Source organism: Chelmon rostratus, chromosome 11, assembly GCF_017976325.1.
Source record: "Chelmon rostratus isolate fCheRos1 chromosome 11, fCheRos1.pri, whole genome shotgun sequence".
Classification (NCBI taxonomy): Eukaryota; Metazoa; Chordata; class Actinopteri; order Chaetodontiformes; family Chaetodontidae; genus Chelmon; species Chelmon rostratus.
The window spans coordinates 26,639,158-26,662,431 of NC_055668.1; the positions used below are offsets into that span (position 1 = coordinate 26,639,158).

Below are 23,274 nucleotides of genomic sequence, written 5' to 3' on the forward strand. Positions count from 1 at the left end.
TCAGGTCTTCCAGAGCCGGTCTGGGGTCTCACCTCGTCACTGTTCCAGCGGTTGGACACTGTGGGCCGCAGACCTTTAACACAAACCACCTCCAGCATGTCCTCATAGGAGGGGTCAGAGGGCACCATCTCATAGTACGGCAGCTGGTAGTCCTCCACAATACCTGAGAGGGGGGGGGGGGGGGGGGGGGGGGGGGGGGGGCAAAGTTTAGAAAGATTATTAGAGCAGACGTACAGGTAGACCACAGGTGTGTGTTCATCATCCGTTAACCTGCCACATACTCGGTTGATTTGTTGTTAATCCTTTTGATTCACGTCTGGTTTTGTCTGAACTGTTTAAAACAGTCAAACCAGACAAACTAAAGACGGAAACATTGAATCTGAGCGGATGAAAACAAATTTATGACCAACAAACGATCAAACCCTGCTGATGAATTTCAGTTGATCGACTCAGTGTAACATTTAGTGAACGTACGTTTCTGTTACTCTTTGTTTAAGGTTGAGCGTCATTATTTTAAAAAGTATTCTAATGTGAGATCCAGCTGTACTTTAATATTATTTCTTGGTATAAATGTAAATAGACATTTTTCTTATGTTGTAATTTAAAGAATCTGACTCACTGCAGTAACAACTTCCACCAGCAGGTGGAGCCACAGGTTAATTAAAGAACTAACTGGAGTTGTGCTCTGTGCTGATTTGATTAGACAGGAAACAGCTGACAATTAGTTATAAATATTAAACCTTTGAATATCATCACAGGCCAATCACAGCTGAGTATTAAACCAAAGAATATCTTCACTGGCCAATCAGAGGTGAGCATTCAAACCCTGGAATAACAGACTGCGGATTGGACTCCTCCTGCTCCTGCTGATGTTTGAAGAATACATTAAAGGATCACATTTAACTCCCACAATGCACTGGGAGTTATCAGGATCAGGGTCACATGACTGTAGCGACAATGTCATGTTTTAATTTTGTTCTTTTCTAAGATGGAACACAATGAATCATAAAAGTGAAACGAGTTGGAATAATTCAAAGACATTTGTTCTACCTTCTACACACACACCCACACACACACACACACAGTGTGCAGGTCTTTCATTTAGATCTGAAATGATTGACAACCACAGAAAAATAATCTGCAAGTATTTAAAAAATTAAATGATTAATTAATGATGATTAATTGATTCATCCCGTACCTCCGGTCACACAGCGTCTCGCCATCTCCCAGATGACGAGACCGTAGCTGTACATGTCGGCCATGATGTAAGCCTGGAAGTGGTTCTTGTTGAGGCTCTCGTCCAGGACCTCGGGGGCCATGTAGCGCCGCGTCCCCACCCGAGTGCTCAGAGGGACGTCCACCTCGTTAGTGTCGCTACGGCAACACAAACAAGAGCGTCGTCCATTCAGTACCAAACATTAACCAGCATTAAACTCACAGATCCTCTTTAGGAGAAATCTGACTGAACTTTGGGAGAAAACTGAAGTGGACCAGAGACGCTGCTGTCCAACATCAAGCTTTTTAAAAGCCAGAAGTTTACACCAACGAAAAATCATTATAAAGAGAAATAAGCACCTGTTGAACTTGACGGCGAGGCCGAGGTCGGCGATGCAGCAGGCGCCGTTCTTCTTGATCAGGATGTTCTTGCTCTTCAGGTCTCGGTGGGCGATGGCCGGTTTGCCCTGCGTGCCGTAGATCTCGGTGTGCAGGTGGCAGAGGCCGCAGGCGGCCGAGTACGCCAGCCGCAGCAGGGACTGCGTGTCCAGCGTGGTCAGCTTCAGGTAGTCGTACAGCGAGCCGTTCTCGTGGTAGTCGGTGATGAGGAAGAGCTGCGTGAAGGCGCCGGTGCCCTTGATGTCGGCCGCGATGAAGCCTGCGGGAGGAAATGACTGACAGGTCAGACGTCTCAGAGCTCATCCTGTTCATCACAGCAGGACGACGAAGAGGCAAACACCAGACTGTGGAGGTTTCAGTTCACACGGACTGTCTGTCCATCGACAGCGGCTGCACCGCCTCCTCCAACAGCTCAGAACCACAAGTGAGACTGAGGAGCAGGAAACACCTGCAGGAAGCACTTCAGCCTTCACCTTCACCGTCTGTCTGTCTAACAGTGAGTCGTCATCGTGTCTCAGTCTGACAGACGGAGGAGACGCTCGCTCATCAACCAAATTAAAAATCAATCGAGGTATCGATCGATGAGATGTTCATGAACTTCTCTTTCAGATCTGTCTCAGAACAATCATCAGGCGTCCACCTGAACGCTGAAATAATCAATAATCAAAGAGAATTAAAGGGTCTCACTGAGCTTTCAGTGAACTGACGAAGGACAAACTGCTCTTCATCATCAGTCTGAAGCTGATGTCAAACCAAACAAACATCTTCTCTCTTCACCTCATTTCATATTTGATCCCACATGGTAACAGAACGGTCTTAAATTGACTTTGATCGACTTTCTGTCGGCTCTTAAAGGAGGCGTGGAGTGAGAGCAGGACGGCGGCCGTACCGAGGATGTTCTCGTGTCTCATCAGGACGGTCTGGTAGATCTCCGTCTCTCTGAACCAGCTGGCTTCCTCTCGGGTGAAGAAGACTTTGACGGCCACCTTCTCTCCCCTCCAGCGGCCCAGCCACACCTCGCCGTACCGCCCCTTACCGATCTGACGCACCATCTGGATCTGCTTGGCGATGGTCCGCTGCACCTGAGCGGGCGAGAGAGGAAGACAAACAGCGTGGAGGAAGAGGAGAGAGAGGAGGTTAATGATGAGTGGTTGAGTCAAACTGCTGGTTCGCCTCAGACTGACTCAGTTATGTGAGTTTAGTTAAGAGTGAAGAACTTTGGCTCCTTTTGTTAAATGTCGATTAATTTAAATTATGGAATGAAAACAGAATAATTTTGGTATCAGTACCAAAACAAGTGTCTCCACTGGTTCAGAAATGTTCCACAAACCTCGAAACACACGAACATCTTTCAGAAGGTTTACGGAGACGGATGTCGGCTTGTTTTCAGGATTCAGTTTTTACTTTTTCAACCTGCAGAGTTCAGTCGCTCGAGAAATGAGTCAGACGACACGAACGACCGAGCAGCGAGAGACTGGATCACTGAGCGCCACAGTGATGTTCATCAATAATATTCATCAGTGATGTTTATCAATAATATGTAAGGGATAAGCTTTGCGTCAGACGGTTCATGCCTCTGCGTCGTCCATTCATTTCTGATAATGGACACCTCGAAGGGCATTATCCCGCTTATACCATGGTCACTTACGAAAAAAATAAATATTGAATCAATTATGAATACGTTAATGTTGTTTTTTTTACCGTTATCGGTAAAAAGTTTTTCACAAGACGCGGCTGAGCGGACTATTTCATATCTCTCGTTGTGACGCGTTGCCAAGGTAACCAGCTCTGGCCACAGAATTCTCCTCCTTCCTTAGTCGACTGGACGGACGCATAAAACAGTCTGTAGCAGCGGCAGTGTAGCTCTCAAAGTTGATGTCCATGTTTTTCTGAGCTAGGAAGTCTCTCAATGTTTTAACTGCCCATTTCGTGGTTTTCTTCGTCCTTTTCATCCTCTGAATTGTTCAGTTCCTCCGGTGTCACCTCCTTGTGTCGCATCTCCTTCTTATATTCTCTTCTCTCTTTCTCTTCTGCTGCATCCCAGTCTTCAAAATGATCAAATTCACCAAACAGCTTAAATTAAACTATAAAATCGCTCATGTTTTGTCTCCTGTCTTGCCGTTGTGATAAATACTGTGAAATGACGCATGTTAACGTTTGTTCTGAGTTTCTGTTGCCACGGTTACCAACTAGCGTTTGAGCCAGCGCAATCATTTAGAACAATCAGGCTATTTGACCGGAACTTCTTTTATAGGTGTCCTATAACACTTTTTAACGGACACCCTGCAGCCAATCAGAATCGAGTATTCACCCAGACCATGGTATAATCATCAATAATATTGATCAGTGATGTTTAGCCCTGTTGGCAACAGTTCAGAACTGAAAAAGGCTGGAAAAGTAAGAGGAGACTGTTTCAGGTATGAACTGAGACGAGGAGTGATGAGGAGTGACGAGGAGTGGCATTGAAAGAACACCTCATAGTTCTGAGTGATCAAGTTATTAATGATGTGAAAATAAAGACAAACAGAACATTTTGATTCTCTTCCTCTGACTTTCAAATATGGCAACTGGACAAGAAATCTCAACCTCTCAGTGTGTGTGTGTGTGTGTGTGTGTGTGTGTGTGTGTGTGTGTGTGTGTGACCTACCAGGAGGGGGAGCCCTGAGCCGCTGCCGGAGCTCTGTGATTGGTGGATGAGGTCTTTGAGCGACTCTCCAGCAGGGATGAAGACTTCCTGCTCCAGATCCTTATGATAGCGCTGACGCTCACTCTGCCACTTATACCTGAAACGCACGCACACACGCGCACACGCACACACACACACACACACTTTCATTTCTAAGCCTGGAATCACAGTAATCTGATTTTAAATGTTTGTAAAATAAAATTATTATTCATTTGTTTGGTGAAATCAACAAAGAAACACATGGAACCTGCAGCTAAATAGAAACATTAATCTCTGAATCTTTCAGTCCTGTGAGGTGCTGTGGATTCTGTACAGGTGATGTCTCACCTGTAGTAACAGACCACGGTGACACAGATCAGAGTGCAGCAGCAGACCGTCATGGAGATGAGGAAGGCCAGCCAGTGGGGGCTGCCGTCTGCAAATGTCCAGAAGAAGAAAACGGTGCGTTAACTCAGGTGTACATTCACCTGATCAACACCTGAATCACTCGGCCTGTGAGCGGACATGTTACCTGCTGGAGGCTGAGGGGGGAGGGTGGGCTGCAGGTCCCTGTTGCAGAAGTCAGTGTTGCAGCACTCGATGGTCCTCCTGGTCTGAGCTTTGGGAGAGTCCTGTCAATCAAACCGATGACACGATGAATCAATCAGCTCTCACCTGAAGATTCACCAGTTTGATGTACTGATGTCTCAGAGTGGGACGGCACTCCGTCACCACCTCGAAGCATTTTAATGCCTCCTTCATCTAAGAGAGCTGCAGGAGTCCAGACCCGTCAGGAGACGCCACAGAGGCGGCGCTCGGGCACATAAAACCAGGTCCTCTCAGTCAGCTGTGTCACAGCCTCTTCCTGCAGGCGTCAATCAAACCTCGCATGATTCACCTCCACATCGCAGCAACAAGTTACGGAAAACAAGCTGCATTCACTTGTTACGTAGACATGAAGCTGCACAGAAACGAGGTGCTGCTTCACTTCTGATCCTTCTGTTTAATGTTATAACTCTCAGCAAACAGAGACGTCTCCGTGTCTCTTCAGAGGGAGCCTCAGAAATGACTCTCAGTCCTTGTCTTAAACAGACCTGAAAGACTGAAACAACATGCGAACATCTGATCTGCCTGAGCCTCATGTCTGTGTGTGTGTGTGTGTGTGTGTGTGTGTGTGTGTACCTTGCACTGGAAGTGTGAGCCTTCATACTTCATGCAGCCGGAGGTGAGGATGGCCTCACCGTGCTCATCCTCCTCGATGATGGCGAAGCACTGACCGTTGGTCCTGAGGACAGACAGACGGATGTGTCAGTTTGAGCTCTGTGCAGCTGATTGGCTGATCAAACTGTTTTCTGAGTGATTCTGTGTCTTCGGGGCTGGACGGGGACGCTTCGAGGCCCTCCGTATCATTTCCTGTGTCTCTACTCACTGGCAGGTGTTGTTTGTGGCGTCCTCGGGACAGTGTCCGGAGCAGTAGCAGCTGAGGAAACGGGCGGCGTCCTCGGGAGCGATGGTCGAGTCCTCTCCGGGCCGCCGAGCCTCGGGTTTCACCCCCGTCCCCTGCAGGACGTGGTCCGGGTTCTGACCTGCAGCTGGACGGACAAACACTGATTGAGAACTAGATTTAACAGAAGAGACATTGTCTCAGTGCGATTTCCTGCAGCTCAGCGTGACTGAGATGAATTCTTCAATAAGGAGACACAACGTCACACTGATCACTGATCACTGATCAATGATCAATGCTCCCTACGCTCAGTTTGAGGGCTGGGACTCGGGGACAGAGTGGGGTATGAAGAACAGACTTATCAGAGTGACTCCTGCAGGAGGTGAAACATTCCTCCTCTATCAGCAGGACAACAGTGAGGGAGGAGGAGGAGGAGGAGGAGGAGGTGTGACAAAGCTCCATATAAGGACTGCAGGTTATTTATACCGACTGAGATTCACAGCACCAACAGTGAGCGTCTGAGTTACTACAAACAACCAGCAGTGATCTGATCAGGGGTCAGAGGTCACAGCTCGCAGGTGAACAGGACTTCCAGGTGAGCCAACCCTCCTCCCCCACAGCTGAGCGGGTCCTCTCTCGGGTCCTCTCTCTCCTCCTCTCTCTCTCCTCTCCTCTCCTCCTCTCTCTCCTCCTTGCTCTCCGCTCTCCTCTCTCCTCCCTCCTCCTCTCTCTCCTCCTCTCCTCTACTCTACTCCTCTCTCCTCCTCTCTCCTCCTCTCTCTCTCTCTCTCTCCTCCTTGCAGGAGTGCAGACGTGCTCGCCGTCGTGTCCGGACATGAACGACCTGCGCGGCTCCACTCGGAGCTGCCTGGTCTTTCTCTGCGGCCTCCACAGACGTCTCCTCTTGGGTAAAACCAGGTCCTGTGGTTCAGAGACGTCTCGCCAGAGAACCAGACAGACATCTACTGTGACTCTGCAGTTTGGAACGCAGACGCTGACTCATGTTTGACGGCCGAACGGAGGAAAAACAGGAGAAGGGCTTTGACGAGCTGATGACATCTGCCTCACGCCGAGCACATGAACACTGAACTACGTTCTCTCCTTTCAGCCTCCGTCCAGAATCAAACAGCATTTTCCTCCACAAAAACACAAATTAACAGAGCTTTTAGAAAACAGTGGTTTCCTCTGATTAAAGCCCCCTCCTGGATGATGCACAGTGCTGATTGGTGCTCTGCTCCCTCTGACCTCTGACCTCTCTGAGAGGAGCCAGAGGAGGTCTGTGCAGCTTTAAAATGTTCAAGTGACGAAGGAGAAACCGAAAAATAAAAAACAAACTGAGTAATGATGTCATTGCTGTCGAGACCTGAAGAACCGCCTCCTTCTCAGGTCAGGACAGCTCTGATTGGCTGAAAAGTTGTGACTGACTGGAGCGAGTAGGAAGAAGAGGAAGTAAAGGGATGGTGGGTGTGTTGAAGCTGGAAATGGCTGCTCTGCTTCTGTGTGTGTGTGTGTGTGTGTTCTCCATCCACATGTGTGCTTAATTGTGCCGGCAGTCAGAGTGGAGACTGAGGTCTGGCAGAGAGGACGCTGGGTAATCAGAGACTCTCCATGTGCTCTTAAAGTCACAGCGCTGCTTCAGGCTGATGTTTATTTCTGTGCAGCAGCCGCCTGATGAAACGCTCTGATCCGCCTCTCATCTGAACATCTGACGATCCGGACGAACGGCGATCGCGACGCTGAGTCTGAGGTCGGCAGCTGCTCCGCTCTCATGCAGAGTATTTACGATGATAACGCTCAGCACAGAGAGATCAATGGTAGGACATAAAAAGAATAATAATCAGCTGTTCTGACAATCAATCGTTTGCTTCTCTGGTCTCAAATCTTCACATCTGAGGACGCCACTGTGGCTCAGTTTGTTTATTTTTTACACTTTTGGACATTTCATAGACTAAATGATTAATTAGAGACTAACAGATAATGAAAATAATGAAACGTACTCCAGAAACACTGCAGATGCACATGTTGATAACATCAGAACAAAGTTGGTCATTAAATATATCAAGAGGAAATTAAGTAGAGCGATGGAGGCGAGTGCGGAGGAAGGGATGTGGGCGAGCTGCTGGTTGGAGAGCGCTTGTTTTAGCTCCTGCCGTGTCCCGGTCGCTGTGGTCTGCAGACACAAAGTTAGCTGCTCTGCTCTCATGCAGGGAAACTTTACGACTGCGAGTTAGTCAACAATGACTCACCGACTGAAAATATGTGGAGTAATAAAGACGGCATGATCGAACTCTGACGGCCGCGATGAGACAAAGACAAATAAAATGTGCTGAAGAAAAAATAAGATGCGGAACAAACAGCAAACAGCTTCAGTGGAACATCTGTACGCTCGAGCAGCTGTTCCCTCCTCCCTTCAGTCCAGAGCAAGTACTTTTACTTCAGTCAAAGTACAAATACTACAATGTAAAAACTGCATCAAAAATGTTACTTAAGTAAAAGCATGTAAGTAAAATCAGGAAAAGATAGTTAAAGTATTCAAAGTAAAACAGACAGTAGTATTGTAGTATTATTTACATCACTACATTATCGTTACTCATGAATTAATGCGTCAAACATTTCACTGTTTTAAAGTCGAGCTAATTTTTAACTACGTCAAATAATCATTAATCGACTGGTTTGTAAAATGTAAGAAAACTCCTTCATGTGTCTTTCATCACACTTTTACTCCAGTGCTGTACTTTAGTGTACGTCTGAGGTATCTGTTTCAATTATCCAAAAATTAATTAGCAGCTGTTTTGATAATTGTCCTGCAAAAAGACTTTATGTTCTCAGCGTCTCAGATGTGAAGACTTGCTGCTCATCCTCATATTAAATGATGAAGATGAACAGCTGCACTTGAGGGAGCGCCTGTTTTACTTCCTGCTACGTCCCAGCCGCACAGCAGAGGAGGTGCAGCGTGTATGAAGGAGAGCCGGGTCGAACGCTCTGAGGAGATAAACTCCACCCGTCTGGTACGCCAGGCGTGGTCAAACAAACGAACACGAAGTAAACGGAGACGCTGGATGAACTCACCCCCCTCACTGACAGAAGATCAGACAACAACAAGCTAAAACTTCATTCATCTGAAACAATTAGTTCATTAACAGATTAGTTTGTTTTGCTGCAGATCATTTTTCTGCCAATGCCTGACAGTTTTAAATGTGACCACAAGGTTTGTTGCTTGACTGCTTGTATTTAAACCTGTGAGAGCTTTTTTTTTTTGGGGGGGGGGGAGGCGGGGGGGCTGACTGACACCTGCATTAACTCTCATGTATTTCATCTGTTTTCTCCTATTTTCGGATTGTGTGAACGATTATTTTTCGGTATTCGTGTTTGCAAACTCGATCGTCTCAATGGGAATAATAAAAATAAAGTGTTGCTAATTGAATTGGCTCCACTGAAGTCTGCGGGGAATCACCAACACGTCCTGAATGACGCCTGCTGCTGCTCCAGACGGACAAACAACAGCGAAGAGGAGGGAGGACGAAGAGGACGGATCACATTCAACCGCACTGAGACCCAGAGAGGACGATCAGTTCACCCCCCTGTGCTCCACTCGCTGTGAGAGGAACAAACTGCATCCTGTACAGAAAAGGTCACAGCAACAAAAACCCTTTTAACTGGAGATAACAAGATCAAAGCCGAACGGCCGCCAGTGAACACGCAGCACGTCAGCTGTGGGAATCACGAGTCCGTCTCCGGTCTCAGCGTCAGGATCGGACTCAGAATCTACTCTGTGCACGCCGTCCTGCTGCTGCACTGAGGCCTCACAGCCAACATCCAGAGAGGAGCAGCCTCTTCTCTCCTGTTACCAGCCGTCATCACTTCTGCAGGTGGACAGGAGAGGACGACGCGTCCAGAACTGAACCTCCGCTCGTTGAATCCACCTCCTGATGCAACGTCCTGACGACTATCCGTCACTGACGGCTCACAGCTCAAACTGCTTCTTTCTCGTGCCGTCAAACACTTTAGAGATTGAGTTAACTAAAGTGGTGAAGGGGAAAAGTAGTCTGATTACACCCACAGCTGCAGAGTAATTGCAGGTTAGTTCAGGTGATTCTGTTTCTGGATCATCAGGCTTGGTAGCAGCACTGAAACCATCTCACTTATGTCATGCTTTTATTTTGAAGAGAGTCAAAGTGTTGCTCTTCGAGTTCACCTTCTTGAACTGAGCTAATCATCACGACGTGGTCGGTCTGTCAGTACAGAGAGAAGACAAACAAGTTGCGGGTGGTTTAATTAAGTTACTTTGCATCTGTGAAATGAAAATGAATTTAATAAAGTTTAAACGAATCTGTCAGTGTGTGGTTTCACTGCAGTGAGTCCAGACATCTCCACCCGGGTCAGTTTGTTTTCCACATTTACAACCACAACCCTTTTCATTAAAACAGCGCCTACCAACGCCATCTCTACTCTTTCCACTTCCTGATGTTTATTCGGCCGACCCTGCGTTGCCATGGTGACAGCAGGCCGCTGAAACCTTCCCAGTGAGGTAATTATCATTCGACGCTCGTTAAAACCGACCAAACAGGTGACGGTCACTTGATAATTCAGGTTACATCTGAACGTTAAAGACAGGTCGACACGTCCCACCGAACCGCCGACTGTCCTCGCAAACACAGGAAGAAAGAGATGTGTTTTTAGGAGACGCAGCGAGAAGAGAGCAGAGGTGATAAAGGATGTTTTCCACCAGTTCATCTACTTTATTCCTGCAGAAAACTCATGATCACGCTTGATCCGACACTTCTCAGCTGAGTGGAATCAGCCTCGTGACGACTCTCAGCCTTCACGCGCCGCGGCAGAAAAACCCCACAGAGGGGAAATAAACGCTGTTTCAAAGCGTGAATATGTCTCCGCGGGGACTGACGGATATTTCCGGAGAACAATGGCTGTTTGGAGCGTTTAGCGCCACTGACAGCTCGTACGGTGCCATACAGGAAATGGTTAATGTGCGGAGAGGAAGTGAGAGCGGCAACAATCAGCTCAACAGCTTCCTGCAGGGAGGAGTGCTGGAGGGGACGGGGGGGGGGGGGGAGCTTCTCAGGGACGACGCTGCTGCTGACGGTGGAAACCTCGTATCTGATGCTGCGTCACAAACACGTGGTGAAGCTCAGTTCAGCGATTCTTCAGCCCATAAAGGACGTTAACTCCACCTCGAGTTTCCTCAAAGTGTTCACGCAGGTGGTCAGCTGGTAATAAGTAAGCTCATCCACACCGTTGTCATAGTGATTCTGTGTATTCTTCACTGTGTAGTTTTGTCATTTTTATAGTTTTGTGGGTCCAAAGTGGAAAAAAATGTCTGTTCTGTTTCCTTCACATCGTTATGGTGCAGCTTCATTCACCTGATTAACTGAATTTCTTTACATTCGTCAGGTGTGTAAACGTCTGCTGCAGCGTTCGGACCATCATCTGAAAACACACTGGTTCAGTTCTGTTAGCGCTGAAGCTTTTCAGGAGGCATCAATGCTTCTGAGTTAACAAACTAAAGCACAACGACACACAAACCAAACATTTCAACCAGCAGAACTGGAGCCAGAGTCAACAGACGGAGGTGAAGATGTGAAGAAACAAGTGGAAAAATGGTTTGATAAGACGACAGAGAGTCCCTCCTCTTCCTCCTCAGATTACTGTGTGTGTGTGTGTGTGTGTGTGCGTGTTATCACTGACTCTGAGTCAATCACAGTCACTAACACTCGGCTGAGCGCCGCCCTGCTCTTATCAGCCTGCTTTGTGTGTGTTTGTGGGCCAGTGATTGGCAGGTCAGGAGGTGACCTTTCTCATGTTCAGAGCTGCAGATTTATGACTGAACACACCTTCACTACTCTGAAAACATATTTATTCTCCTGTTTCGGCTCTTTGTCCACAATGAACAGCATTTGTCTGAGCTTACACGTAACAAACCATTCAGATTAGGAAGAACTCGTGAGGTGCAGTCTTTTGTTGTTCAAATGATGTTTTCTAAATGTAAGATTTTGATTGTTATAAACTCTAAATGTCGTCAGGTAAGGCTGCAAACTAATGATTATTTTCATTAATGTGGAACTGAACTCATTTTATCTGTAAAAAAAAAAAGGTGAAAAACGTTGATGATGTCTTCAATTTGCTGGTTTGACTGAGCAGCAGCTCAAAATATCCAAAGATATTCAGTTTGCACTGATATGAAACGGAGAAAAGCAGCAAATGTTCAAAGAAAATGTTTCATATGAAAGGCTGAAACAAAACAGTTTCTGTTCATTAATCAACAATCAATAAACCGCTTCAGCTCGTCGGGTGGGACATCTGTATGAAGATCACACTGCGTTTCTTTATATGGACTCCAAGAGATTAATGAGGATCCACAGAAACAATAAATTCCTGAAATGCAGCTCAGTCAGACGCTGCTGAGACTCACAGGAAACAAAACATTCAGTTCTGCTGTTTTTAGCTTGAGTCTTCGCCGTCACGCTGCTTTTATTTCTAAAACAGACAATAAATCCACAGCCAGCAGCTTCTCAAACTCTGCCCGTCCAGCGGCGTGTGAGCGTCTGTCGGATCGGTCGGGATGAATGAAGCTGAGGTCGATCTGAGCAGCAGAGGAAGACGCTGCTGTTCTCCGTCTGTTGTTCTGGTGGAGTCTCTACATTATTAGCCGATGGACAATCACAGCTTTAACAAAGGCTCGTGATAGTGATCTGTGAGTTCAGGGAGGGGGGGCTGATTACAGAGGAGGGGCTTCATGACTTCTTATGATGATGTCAGTCTGAAGGTCCTGCTTATCTTCCTGAGAACAAACTTAAGGTTTAATGAATAACTCACAAATGAAAAGAAAAGCTCAAACGGAGGAGAAATCAGAGAGACGACGGAGCCTGTCAGGGCGGGGGTCCTCTGAGCACGGTGATGTGCGGTTCGCCGTGATGTACGCTGTAATTCAGCAGGTCTAATGAGACGTTTGAGCCTGTAGTTGCAGGAGGAGACCAGAGGGGGCGCATGCTGCCGTCACAGAGCTGTGAACCAGTCTGACGCCTGATTGGTCAGATTATAACCTAAATCTCATGTGTGCAGCTTGTCTGTCGTTTCTCTCAGGCTGCTTTCAAGATGATTTCCTCTGAAGACAGTTGCCTTTTTCAGTCTTTCTGAGCTCCTCATCTTCACCTGTGACGCCTCCGTTTTTGGCTTTTTGACGGATGATTCAGTCTCAGGTTTGTTTCTGCGGTCAGACGTCAGCAGACGCTTTCAAACGAAAGCACCGAGTTCAGCTTTACACAACTAAGAGCGAAGGGAAGTTTTACAGCGTGCAGTTTCACCTCTGGATACTGACCTCGTGCTCCGATCAATCACTGATCATCAGTCAATCATACTGATGTAGCAGCAAAGTTCATGAAGTTCAAAGATCAGGCAACATAAATCAAGATATTCATTTTTTAACGTTTTTGTTTTCTAATTCCAATAAAAAGACTGACTTGACTTAAATAATCGAAGCTTCTTGTGACCTCATCTGAACGTCACGTGACCCACGTGGGGTCCCGACCCTCACGTTGGTCTCGGATGCCTCGTGTATGTGTGCAGTGTTAAGGCCAACTACAATAATGGGTTATACCCTAACAGTAAAAGCTGCCTCTGGTGCGGTCTGTAGATCAGGTTTCTATCATTCTGAGACCTGTGCTGGTCTGGGATCAGCTCAGAGCAGTGAAATACACTTTAAAGGTCTTACCATCAGTCCTGAGGGTCAGCAGGAGAGCAGCGGCCATCACAGCCAAACAGAACGGTAGACCTGCCATCCCGCAGCAGGACTGGACTCGGACCGATCCGGGACTGGGCTCAGACTGGTTCTGTGATCAGGACCTTCTGGTCAGCCGGTCAGCGTGTCGGGCTGAGACGAGACACTCGAGTCCCAATAAAAGTCTTTAATCCACAGCAGGAGTCAGGGAGGGGGGAGGAGCTCCAGACGAGGCCTCGGAGAGAAAGATGGTCAGATGGAGGACGAGCGGGGGGGTGAGGAGGAGACGACGGGATGGGCTTCGGGTCTGGAGCGTGATATCACAGTATCAGGTCCTCTTCTGTCTCACTGGCTCTTTGGGTCCAAAAGCCTGAAGAAGGAAGGAGAAGAGTTAGCATCAGATGACTGATGGAGGTTCAGATCCAGGTGTTCCTGGTTATTCTCTCTGCTCACACTTTCACCTGCTGCATCAACAGGTGAACTTCTGCCCACCTACTGGTCTCTAATGACTCTAATGTCTCAAACATCCTCAACCCAGAGGTCCAGTCACATCAGCAGCTGCTGCTGGACTGAAAAAACCTGCTGAGAGGACGTCTGCGTCTTTAGTCGTCATGCTTTTCCTGATCCACAGATAACAAACAAACATTACCAATATTTTAGTTATGCAAAAATAATTGCAAAATTATGCAAAACATATTATTCACAGCTGCACATCGCTCGCATCAGGCTACATGACTCATGTTTTAATGTCTTTGTTTGTTTGTCTGTAATGAGAGAGCGTCAGAGGAAGTCAGATAGTTCAACTCTCTCCGTCCACAGTGCGTCTCTCCTGCAGCTAACGCTCAGCACCGGACCAGCCAGCAGAACCGAGTCCTGCTGTCCTGCATCGCTCTGCCCTCTGCTCCCATCACCCCTAATTATCCATTTCACCTTTTTAACTTTAATTACTTTTGCAGTTGCTAATTCTGAGACCAGACCAGCTTTGTAAAAGTCTTCAGCACTGCTCTGTGTCCAAACTGTCCAACGGTTTGACCGACCGATGAGATTTAACCCGGATGACGGACGTTTAGGAGGCAGCTCTGATAGGAATGAGGTAGGAGAACACGGTGAGGCTCTGAGAACAACAGAAGGCAGCTTTGGTTTGGTTTGGTCTGGTCTGGCTTCAGCTCTCCCTCCATCCCCCTCGTCTTCAATGAGCTGCGACCCGGTGACCCCTGCCGGCCCGGCGCTGGCCTCCAACAGTCCAACTAACTACCAAATTATTTGTCCAGCGATGTTCTGCAATTACAGGCGCTGGCCCTGCGCAGCGCTAATAACGGCATGTCGCAATTAGTGGGCGCCTAGAGCGGTGGAGGGGTGTGTGTGTGCGTGAGTGTGTGTGTGTGTGTGCGTGAGTGAATTAGTGGTGATGCACGGCCGGCGTCTGTCACTTTTCATTTGCCCGGGGGAGACAAAGAGGTCCGACCTGTGACCCACTTTTCACACATCTCTGGCTGAGGAGGCAGAACACACACACACACACACACACACACACACACACACACACACACACACACACACTGAGTGGACATATGAAAGTGTGTGAGTTTTACTATCTGAGTGAGGACATTTTAAGTATTTATCAGTATTTAATCCATCACAGTGAGGACGTTTCTACACTCTGGTACTCAGTACTCCAATCAGCTGTTTGAAGGTTAAGACTCGGTGTTCAGGTTCAGGTTCAGATTGGGGTTGGGGTCAGGCATTTATTTGTGATGGTTAAGGGCTCAGGCATGGCCGTGCCTACGAGGATGAAGGCATTGAGGTACTGATGAAGGTATTTTGGAGCGTCCCAGTTCATAAAGTCCTGCAGCAGCTGCTGACACACAGACTGGAGAGCTGGGTCAGCGACAGGCTGCCGTTCACGGTGAAATGTGGCCTGGTGGTGCAGCCCGCTGAGCAAAGAAGATTTAAACAGGCGTCCAGCGACACAACAGAGGACAGATGAGAAAAACTTCATGCAAATGTCCTCTGATGCAACATGAGCCACGACCAGGTGAGAGTCAATCAGGCTCATTTTAATGCAGAAACAGGTGAGAGCAGTTTAACACTCCACAGGAGCAGAGGGGTCACTTCCTGCACAGACACAGTGGGCCCGCGTCCTGAACCTACCCAAACATACTTTCACGGCAGCGACCGAACTGCTTCAATGCTAACGAGTATCGGAAATGTCTCGTCATTCGTTGGCAAATTTCCATACTTGAGGAGTAAATCTCATCGGCATCAGTGAGCGAATGAGCACGCAGAATGCCAGGATCGAACAGAGCTGATGATTGGCTGTCTAAGGCTACACGTCGTAGACACACAGGACAAAGATGACGTCACCCTGGAGGAGGGCTCGCTTTGTTTTTTTTTTAACCACCAATACCACAAACGTCTCACAGCATTCTGCAAACTGGACGCTACAACGGTGTTTTCCCCCTCTACTGTCTGTCTGTAATCTTCTTTTGACAGTTATTTATATTTCTGTATTATAATACTGTGCAGATATTCCATCAGTTTAGAGTTTTTGAGTAAAGAGTGCAGAGAGTGAACAGCTTTTAAAATGGATTTTATAAAACTGGTATCAAAGCCAAGGTGTCAGCACGTTGCAGAACGTTTCTAAAAGACAACAAAGCTGTTCTGTATTCAGGAGACAAACTGTGCAGCAGGAAATGAACATCTGCCTCGTGAACGACGTGTGTCCAGTCAGAGCAGAGGACATTAACGATGCGCTCGTCTCTCGTTCTGAGAGGCTGCAGACGGACATGTTTGACCTGTGTGTCTGCAGCCGTTAGAGCAGCAGATTAAAACAGAAGGTAGAAGTCTTATACAGCACAAAACTTCTACCTTTTGTCAACACATCTACGAGGATGAAGTCCTGCTGCTGGATGTGCCCAAAATTTTGACTTGGACCCGAGAACAGGAAGCAACTGCGATCAGGTCCAATGATGTCCACACGCAGGCTCCAGTTCTACGCAGAGCAGCACTCGGCTTCTAACGGCCATCAAGCTAATCACACACACGTCCAGCTGCCGCCTGCTTTGTTTGTTCAAACGGACTGTTCCATTAGGAGTGGAGGGGGGGTTGATGGTCCTTTTCTGAATCACAGGTGCACATTTTTAAGCCCATGGCCGCAGATAAGGAATGTACATGAGAGACAGAGGGGATGGACCCGAGGATTAGGGTGTGTGTGCCTGGCTTGAGTGTGTGTTGTGATACTGTCTGTGAGAGAGAGTGTGTGTGTGTGTGTGTGTGTGTGTGTGTGTGTGTGTGTGTGTGTGTGTGTGTGTGTGTGTGTGTGTGCGCGCGCAGGCGTCACTGTGTCGATAACACAAAGTGGAAATATCTTCACCTCGCTGGCACAACAAAACCTGAAGTTTGTTTGTGGTTCTTTGCTCCATTTAGAGGCCGACGACAACAACAGCAGCAGCAGCAGCAGATAACACACAAAGACACATTCAGACAGACGCAGGGAGGGAGGGGGAGGGAGGGCAAGACCAGGCAGGTTGAGGAAGGACTGTCTGCTGTGAGCCCCCAAGACAGGAAGCTGCCCCCCACACACACATACACACACCCTGCCTAAATCACCCAACACATCCACTTCCCTTTGAAAACACAAGGTAACCACACACACACACACACGCACACGCACACGCACACAGGCACAAACACGCACACAGGCACACACACACACGCAGGTGCACACACGCACGCACACACACACACACACACACACACACACACACACACACACACACAGACACACACACACAGACACACACAGACACAGACACGCACACGCACGCACACACACACACACACACACACACACACACACACACACACACACAGGAAGCAGCAGAGAATCTTCAGTCAACTCGCAGAGAAATAAAACAACCAATGAAGAAGTAGAATCCAGGTGAACCTGTCAGGAAAGGTTACAAAACATAAAACTTAACCAGAGCCAGATTCTCCAAACCCTCTGGGTGTCAGGTAACTTTCACTCCTCCTCCTCCTCCTCCTCCTCCTCCTCCTCCTCCTCAGAGTCATGTTTAAACTTGTCTCTGATCCTTCGGGCTGCGTCTGAGTGAAACAACAAACTCCTTCTTCCTCCAGCAGAAGCTAGCAGAGAACGATGCAGACGTTTCTTTAAGGCCTCGCTCGTGTTGGGAACATATCGACCACATCGACTGCGATCGTGTTCTGTTCAACACGTGGAGAAGTCACAGAAACAGGCTTCATTAGGAGCTCCTGATAAAATGACCTGACACATTCTACTAATGTTTACTCAACTACTACACTTATATACATTTCTGAAGTACTTGTACTTATTTCCATTTTATGCTACTTTATGCTTCTACTCACTACATCTCACAGCCACATGTTGTACTTTTTATTGGAGGCTACATTTGTCTGACGTTTCCGATTCTACACTATAAAACAAACATCCTGTCAGAGGTTAAACCAGCGGTGAAATTATCCAGCAGAACCAAAGATTAGAGAAAAGTCTGGAAGGTGAAAACTGATTTGTGCATCACAACGTTGTTTTATCTTCTCGAATCGCCTTGTTGGTGTCCAAAGTATTGACACTTTGATACTTTTCCAATCGATGATTAATCCTGATTATTAAATTCTACATTTAACAGCATCGAATGAAAACAGCGTGCAGGCTCATGCACACGCACTGAGCTGTGCAGTGTGATGTGCACTGGCCTCTGTGGGATTCAAACCCGCGTCCTTTCTCTTCAGAGACACTTCGTGTGCACACAGGTCCGTTCTGTCCTTCCTCGCCCCCCCTCCGGCCGTCTCCTCGGCTAACGGCGGTTAATGTAGCGTAGCTGCTCCGGCTAGCTGGACGTGACATCAGAGTCTTGGAGGAAGAACATTCAGCGTGACGGGAATGAAAGAAGGTATTGTTAGCAGTCCCACCTGTACGGAATAAACCGCCCTTATAGGGAACCGCTGAGCCATAGCCGGCCCCCCAGGGGAAGGAATTTGAGGTCACACCGCTCTGGGGATGCTGGGAAATTTGGTGGGATAGAAACCCAAGCGGTGGGTTCAGACTTGTAGAGGAAAGAGAGCTCTTTAAAGGCTTTTATGGAAGCTCGATGCTTCTGGGTGTAATAACTTTTCATTTGGGGGGAGAATTAGCCGGCCGTAAAAACTATTATGTAAAATGATATTACGCCGCCATGAGCGGCGGCGACTGCAGCAGCCTGCGCGAGGAGCTTCATGAAGGAAGTGCCCTGAGTTAAAAGTGATTGCTTTTATTATAAGAAGACTGCAGTCCACAGATTAGATGCAGTCTAATGCAGAACGAGGCACAAACACTGGCGACAGGTTAGAGGTTCAATTCCCATCAGGCCCATCATTAGATACTTAAACTGTAGTTACTGGGCAAAAAAACTAAATCTGGTTCCACTTACTGGACTCAGTTCTTGTAGATATACAGAAATAAACTGGACTTTAAGAACCAAGTTTCATGTAGAGCTCAAATGATTAGTTATTCAGACACTGATCTGATACAGTGATCCCTCGCTATAACGTGGTTTACTTTTCACGGTTTCGCATCGTGCATTGTGTTCTGCATTCTGATTGGCTAAAAAGTCACTCCGCTTCTTCTCTACCTGTGCGTCAATAACGTTGCAGTTTAATATGTAGACGTACGTAAAATTTACATTACGTACGTGCAAATTCTCTTGTAATTTGGAGTTTTGCCGATCACTGTGTTCTTCTCCCGAACAAACACACCTGCACCAAAAGAAGAAAACACTGCAGAGCGGAGTCAGGATGCAGCGGCTCAGTCTGAAGAGCAGTGAAATACACCTGAGTCACTATTTGTCCGACTGTACTTTGTATTTTTTCATAATCATTTTTAATTTTCTCCCGTTTAATCCAATCACTCGGGTCGTGGTGGGCGGTGCTAATCGCCGCAATTTGAAGCCTTCTGTTCACATCGATGATTAAAATGATTATTTGACTGCACAGTACAGAAGTTATTTGTTAAAAAAACGTTTCTAAAGTACTTTTATTTGTGAAACAAATGCTTGAGCCTGTAAAGAGGTTTGTTCTTTCTTTTCAATGTATAATAGAGTATTTAATTGTATAATAATTGTAAAAAAAAAAATAAAGGTTTCTACTTCACGGATTTTGTTTATCACGGGTTCTTTTTGGAACGTAACCCGTGAAAAACAAGGGTATACTGTAATCGATTAGTCGCTTCAGTCATTTAACAGGCAAATGTGAGTACTGGCTGCTCTTCTCACTTGTTTTTTGTCAGCTGTATTTTCACAAAGCATTTCTACTTTTTCACAAAGTGTGTAATGTCTCAAAATAAAACGTCTCATCAGGACCAAAATGATTTAAACCCTCGCTATGCTTCAAACAAAGACCTCGCTGGACCTTCTGGCAGCATCTGAAACGTTCTTTCAAACACATGAATGAAGTGGGGGGAGGTTCAGGAACAGGCCCTGGTCCCCTCTGAGGTCACTGTGAAGGACTGTGAGTGTGGCCTCTGACTGATGGCCAAGTATTCCTCAAACCTGTGGCCTCGTGGCTCAACAATGATTCAGACCTCTGACAGGTCTGGTCTGGAAAGAGCTCTGAGGCAGGTCCGGCTCCTCAGGTCCAGGTCTGATTGACTCACTTTACGGCTCCTCACAGAACTGCTAGAATGCTGTAAAATGACGCCATCCCTAACAATTTTCCCCACCTCCCCCCCCCTAGACGGACTGCAGCGTGAGGGGCCAGACATCAATAATCAAGCCTTAATGCGTCTCCGCTTCCTGCTGAATGGCGGCAGACTAAACAAACGGCACGGAGGCCTGATTGGAGGACCGGTGGAGTCCGACAGCTCCTGAGGTCTACAAATAAATGCAGTAATGAGGGGGGGGGACTGGGATCAGTGCTGGTGGAGAACATTAACAGCACCGTCGGGACGGAGCTCAGACCGACCCCATTTTTAAGTTTCACTGTTTCATCTCTGGCTGCTCATCTGTCCAGTGATCAATATATTCACTGAGACTACTTTCAATTAGGATTTATATTTACTGATGAATTATTTAGTAAAATGTAAAAATGGTCACAGCTTCCCTGAGCTCGCTCACTCAAACGCCTCGTTTGTTCCCAACTTTGATCGTCACTCAGACTTCATCAGCAGAAGAAGACGGCAGATGTTCAAACTCTCCGTAAATCTGAGCTCTCTGAGGCTTCGTCGTCCATGTTCGATGCAGCAGGTGAGAAATCTTTTCAGCTCAACAGGTGCGTGAGTCGACCTCGAGTGGAGATTATTTTGTCATTATTTTTGTGTTGCTTTCACGTGTTACGGCGTTTCTGCACTTCACAGCCCAGAAAACACGTGTCAGTCACCGAGTGTGGGGGGGTCGAGGATTAAACCCACTCAATCAGCTGCATTAGAAGAACACAGACATCACTGGATCCATTTCTCTCCTGGTGAGAACATGAGTGACAGTTACAGGGAGCCTCTTTCCTCTGACCCTCTGAGCAGACTGACGGTGGACCACATCTGTAGGGCTGCAACGATTAGTCGACGTAATCGATAACGTCGACAATAAAAATTTGTCGACGCGAAAATTTAAGCGTCGAGTAGTCATGTATGGTGAAAACACACAGTCCGCTTCGTGCTCATCTGTAACTGCAGTGCACTACAGGAAGTGCTGGGGGCAGTATCACTCGCTGTTTACATCGCACAAGGAAACAGAGAAGAAAAATGAATGAATTATGGCGGAACAAACAGAAGGAGAGGCTCGAAAAACCCGACCTAAACTTTCCAAAGTTTGAACATTTCACAGAAAATAATCCAGCAAAACACGTGAAATGTAAATTCTGTGAAGCTCAACTATCATTTCATGGCAGCACGACGGCGATGCACGAACACCTTAAACGCCTACACGTTGCCGAGTAGATGTTTTTTATCATTAAATTACATTATCACGACCTGGCTCGAAGGCCATGACAAAAAATGGTGAGACAGGTTTGTAGTCGAGGTTAGCAAATGTATTTAATGCTAACTGGTTCATTAACCGTCCGCCTAAGATGCACGTACACAATAGGTTTGTGTCGTACGTCTATCAGTCGGAAGCTTGCTGAGGGAACGCCAGGTCACTTACGTTAATGCGTATTTTACGGCAGAAATCAATGAATCACAGGCGAAGCTGCTTTGACAAACTTTATTTGTCGATATTAGCGTTTATACTGAATTGTAAACATCTTTCACTTATCAGCTGTGTGATTTGGAGCATATTAATTCCATATTTAAGCTGTAAAACATCAGTGATAATTTGTTTCAGGTATTTTAACTGCCAACTGTCAAAATGGATGTTTTTTTTTTTTTTTTACTTTTATGGACCTAATTGCTTTAAGTAAAAGCAACTCCTTAGTTGGTTTAAACATTACTGTCTCTGGGTAACTGCAGCTTTTTTGAGTTAGTTGTTTACAAAGATTTTTTGTTTACTACCACTTGCACTTTAAGTTTGTACTATTTAATTAATTTATTTTTTATTGTGATCACAGTGATATTATGTTCAAAAATATATCAGCTGTTACAGATACATGTTTTATGTGTCATTATTTTAATATACTTGTTTAAAAACGTATGCTGTTAGAGTATAACAGCTAATTGAAAAAATAATCATTAGATTAGTCGACAACAAAAATAATCATTAGCTGCAGCCCTACACGTCTGAGTGTTCAGGGTTATGACTCTGAGAAGGAGCAGGAAGTCTGCAGCCATCTGAAAACCTCTGAAGTGACACTCATACATCAGTCAGGTGAATCAATAATCAGTGATCACATACGGTCGACACACCTGAGGGTTCAGGAGTCTGGATGGACTCTTTTGTTTTTCCATCCCTCCATCTTTCCCTCCATCACATCATTTCTCTCCAGATACTCGTTAATTGCCTTTGGCTTCTTCTCCTTCTTCTTTTCTGTATGCCTCCCCGTTTCACCTCTCTCTCTCTCTTCTTACCCCCCCCCCCATTCTCATTTCCATCTGTTGCTTTCTCTCTCATTTCCTTCACTCTCCCCCCCTCCAGTTTTCCATCTTCCTTATTCCTCCTCCTCCTCCTCCCCTCTCTCCCTCCATCTTGGCCCTGTTCCCCATCCCCTCCAGGGGCCCCTCCTTGCAGGCGGGCCTCTGGGTGCTGCAGCAGCCTCCCGTTGGTGTCGGCGCCCTGCCCGACATGCCTTTCAGGGCCTGGGAGACTGCAGGCCAGACTTTCTGGCTCCACTGCCATTGTTTGCTCGGCTGCTCTGCGCCTCATCCCCGGCGGTGGATTAGCATAAGAATACCCAGAATACCCCGAGCCGCGGCGAGCGGCGCTGCGGGCCTCTTCCTCCCTGCATCTTCTGCTTCCTCTTCTTCATCAACAACCTTTCTATAATCCCACAAATGTATCTAGACTGCTCTTTTCCTTCTCCTGCTGTGGAGTTTAATGACAACATTTAGAGGATGATTGGTAAAACATCTCTAAAAGTTGTTGACCACTGAGGGGATTCAACCCACAGCCCTGATGGTGTCCTGCTGCATCTGTTTATTTATTGTTTCCACGTTTTATTTATTGATTAAAGGCAACGACTGACTTCATATATTACAGAGAGAAAGAGAAGCCCTGTGTGTGCTTCATAACTAAATGCTTCATTTATCGATCGTCCAGTTTATTTCTTATTTTTCAAGGAAAATGTCGACTAAAATCATAAAATTAACTGTGTACAGTTTTCCAAATCCTGAAGGATTAGGCAATTAAAAGTCAACAGACAGATAATTAATCTGCAATA

General features: G+C 46.7%; 1 protein-coding gene across 1 annotated transcript in view; it reads right to left on the reverse strand.

Annotated features, from left to right (window-relative positions):
• Positions 1–23,274, reverse strand: part of bmpr1aa (bone morphogenetic protein receptor, type IAa) — a 48,117-nt gene that overhangs the window by 2,419 nt on the left and 22,424 nt on the right. Inside the window, exons 3-12 of the mRNA XM_041946863.1 lie at positions 13,450–13,825; positions 5,709–5,871; positions 5,462–5,564; positions 4,812–4,911; positions 4,628–4,715; positions 4,262–4,397; positions 2,504–2,696; positions 1,576–1,873; positions 1,199–1,374; positions 33–163 (exon numbers count right to left, since the gene is read on the reverse strand). Coding sequence (XP_041802797.1) covers positions 33–163; positions 1,199–1,374; positions 1,576–1,873; positions 2,504–2,696; positions 4,262–4,397; positions 4,628–4,715; positions 4,812–4,911; positions 5,462–5,564; positions 5,709–5,871; positions 13,450–13,516 — 1,455 coding nt within the window. The 5' untranslated portion in view covers positions 13,517–13,825. The remainder of the gene's footprint in view (positions 1–32; positions 164–1,198; positions 1,375–1,575; positions 1,874–2,503; positions 2,697–4,261; positions 4,398–4,627; positions 4,716–4,811; positions 4,912–5,461; positions 5,565–5,708; positions 5,872–13,449; positions 13,826–23,274) is intronic.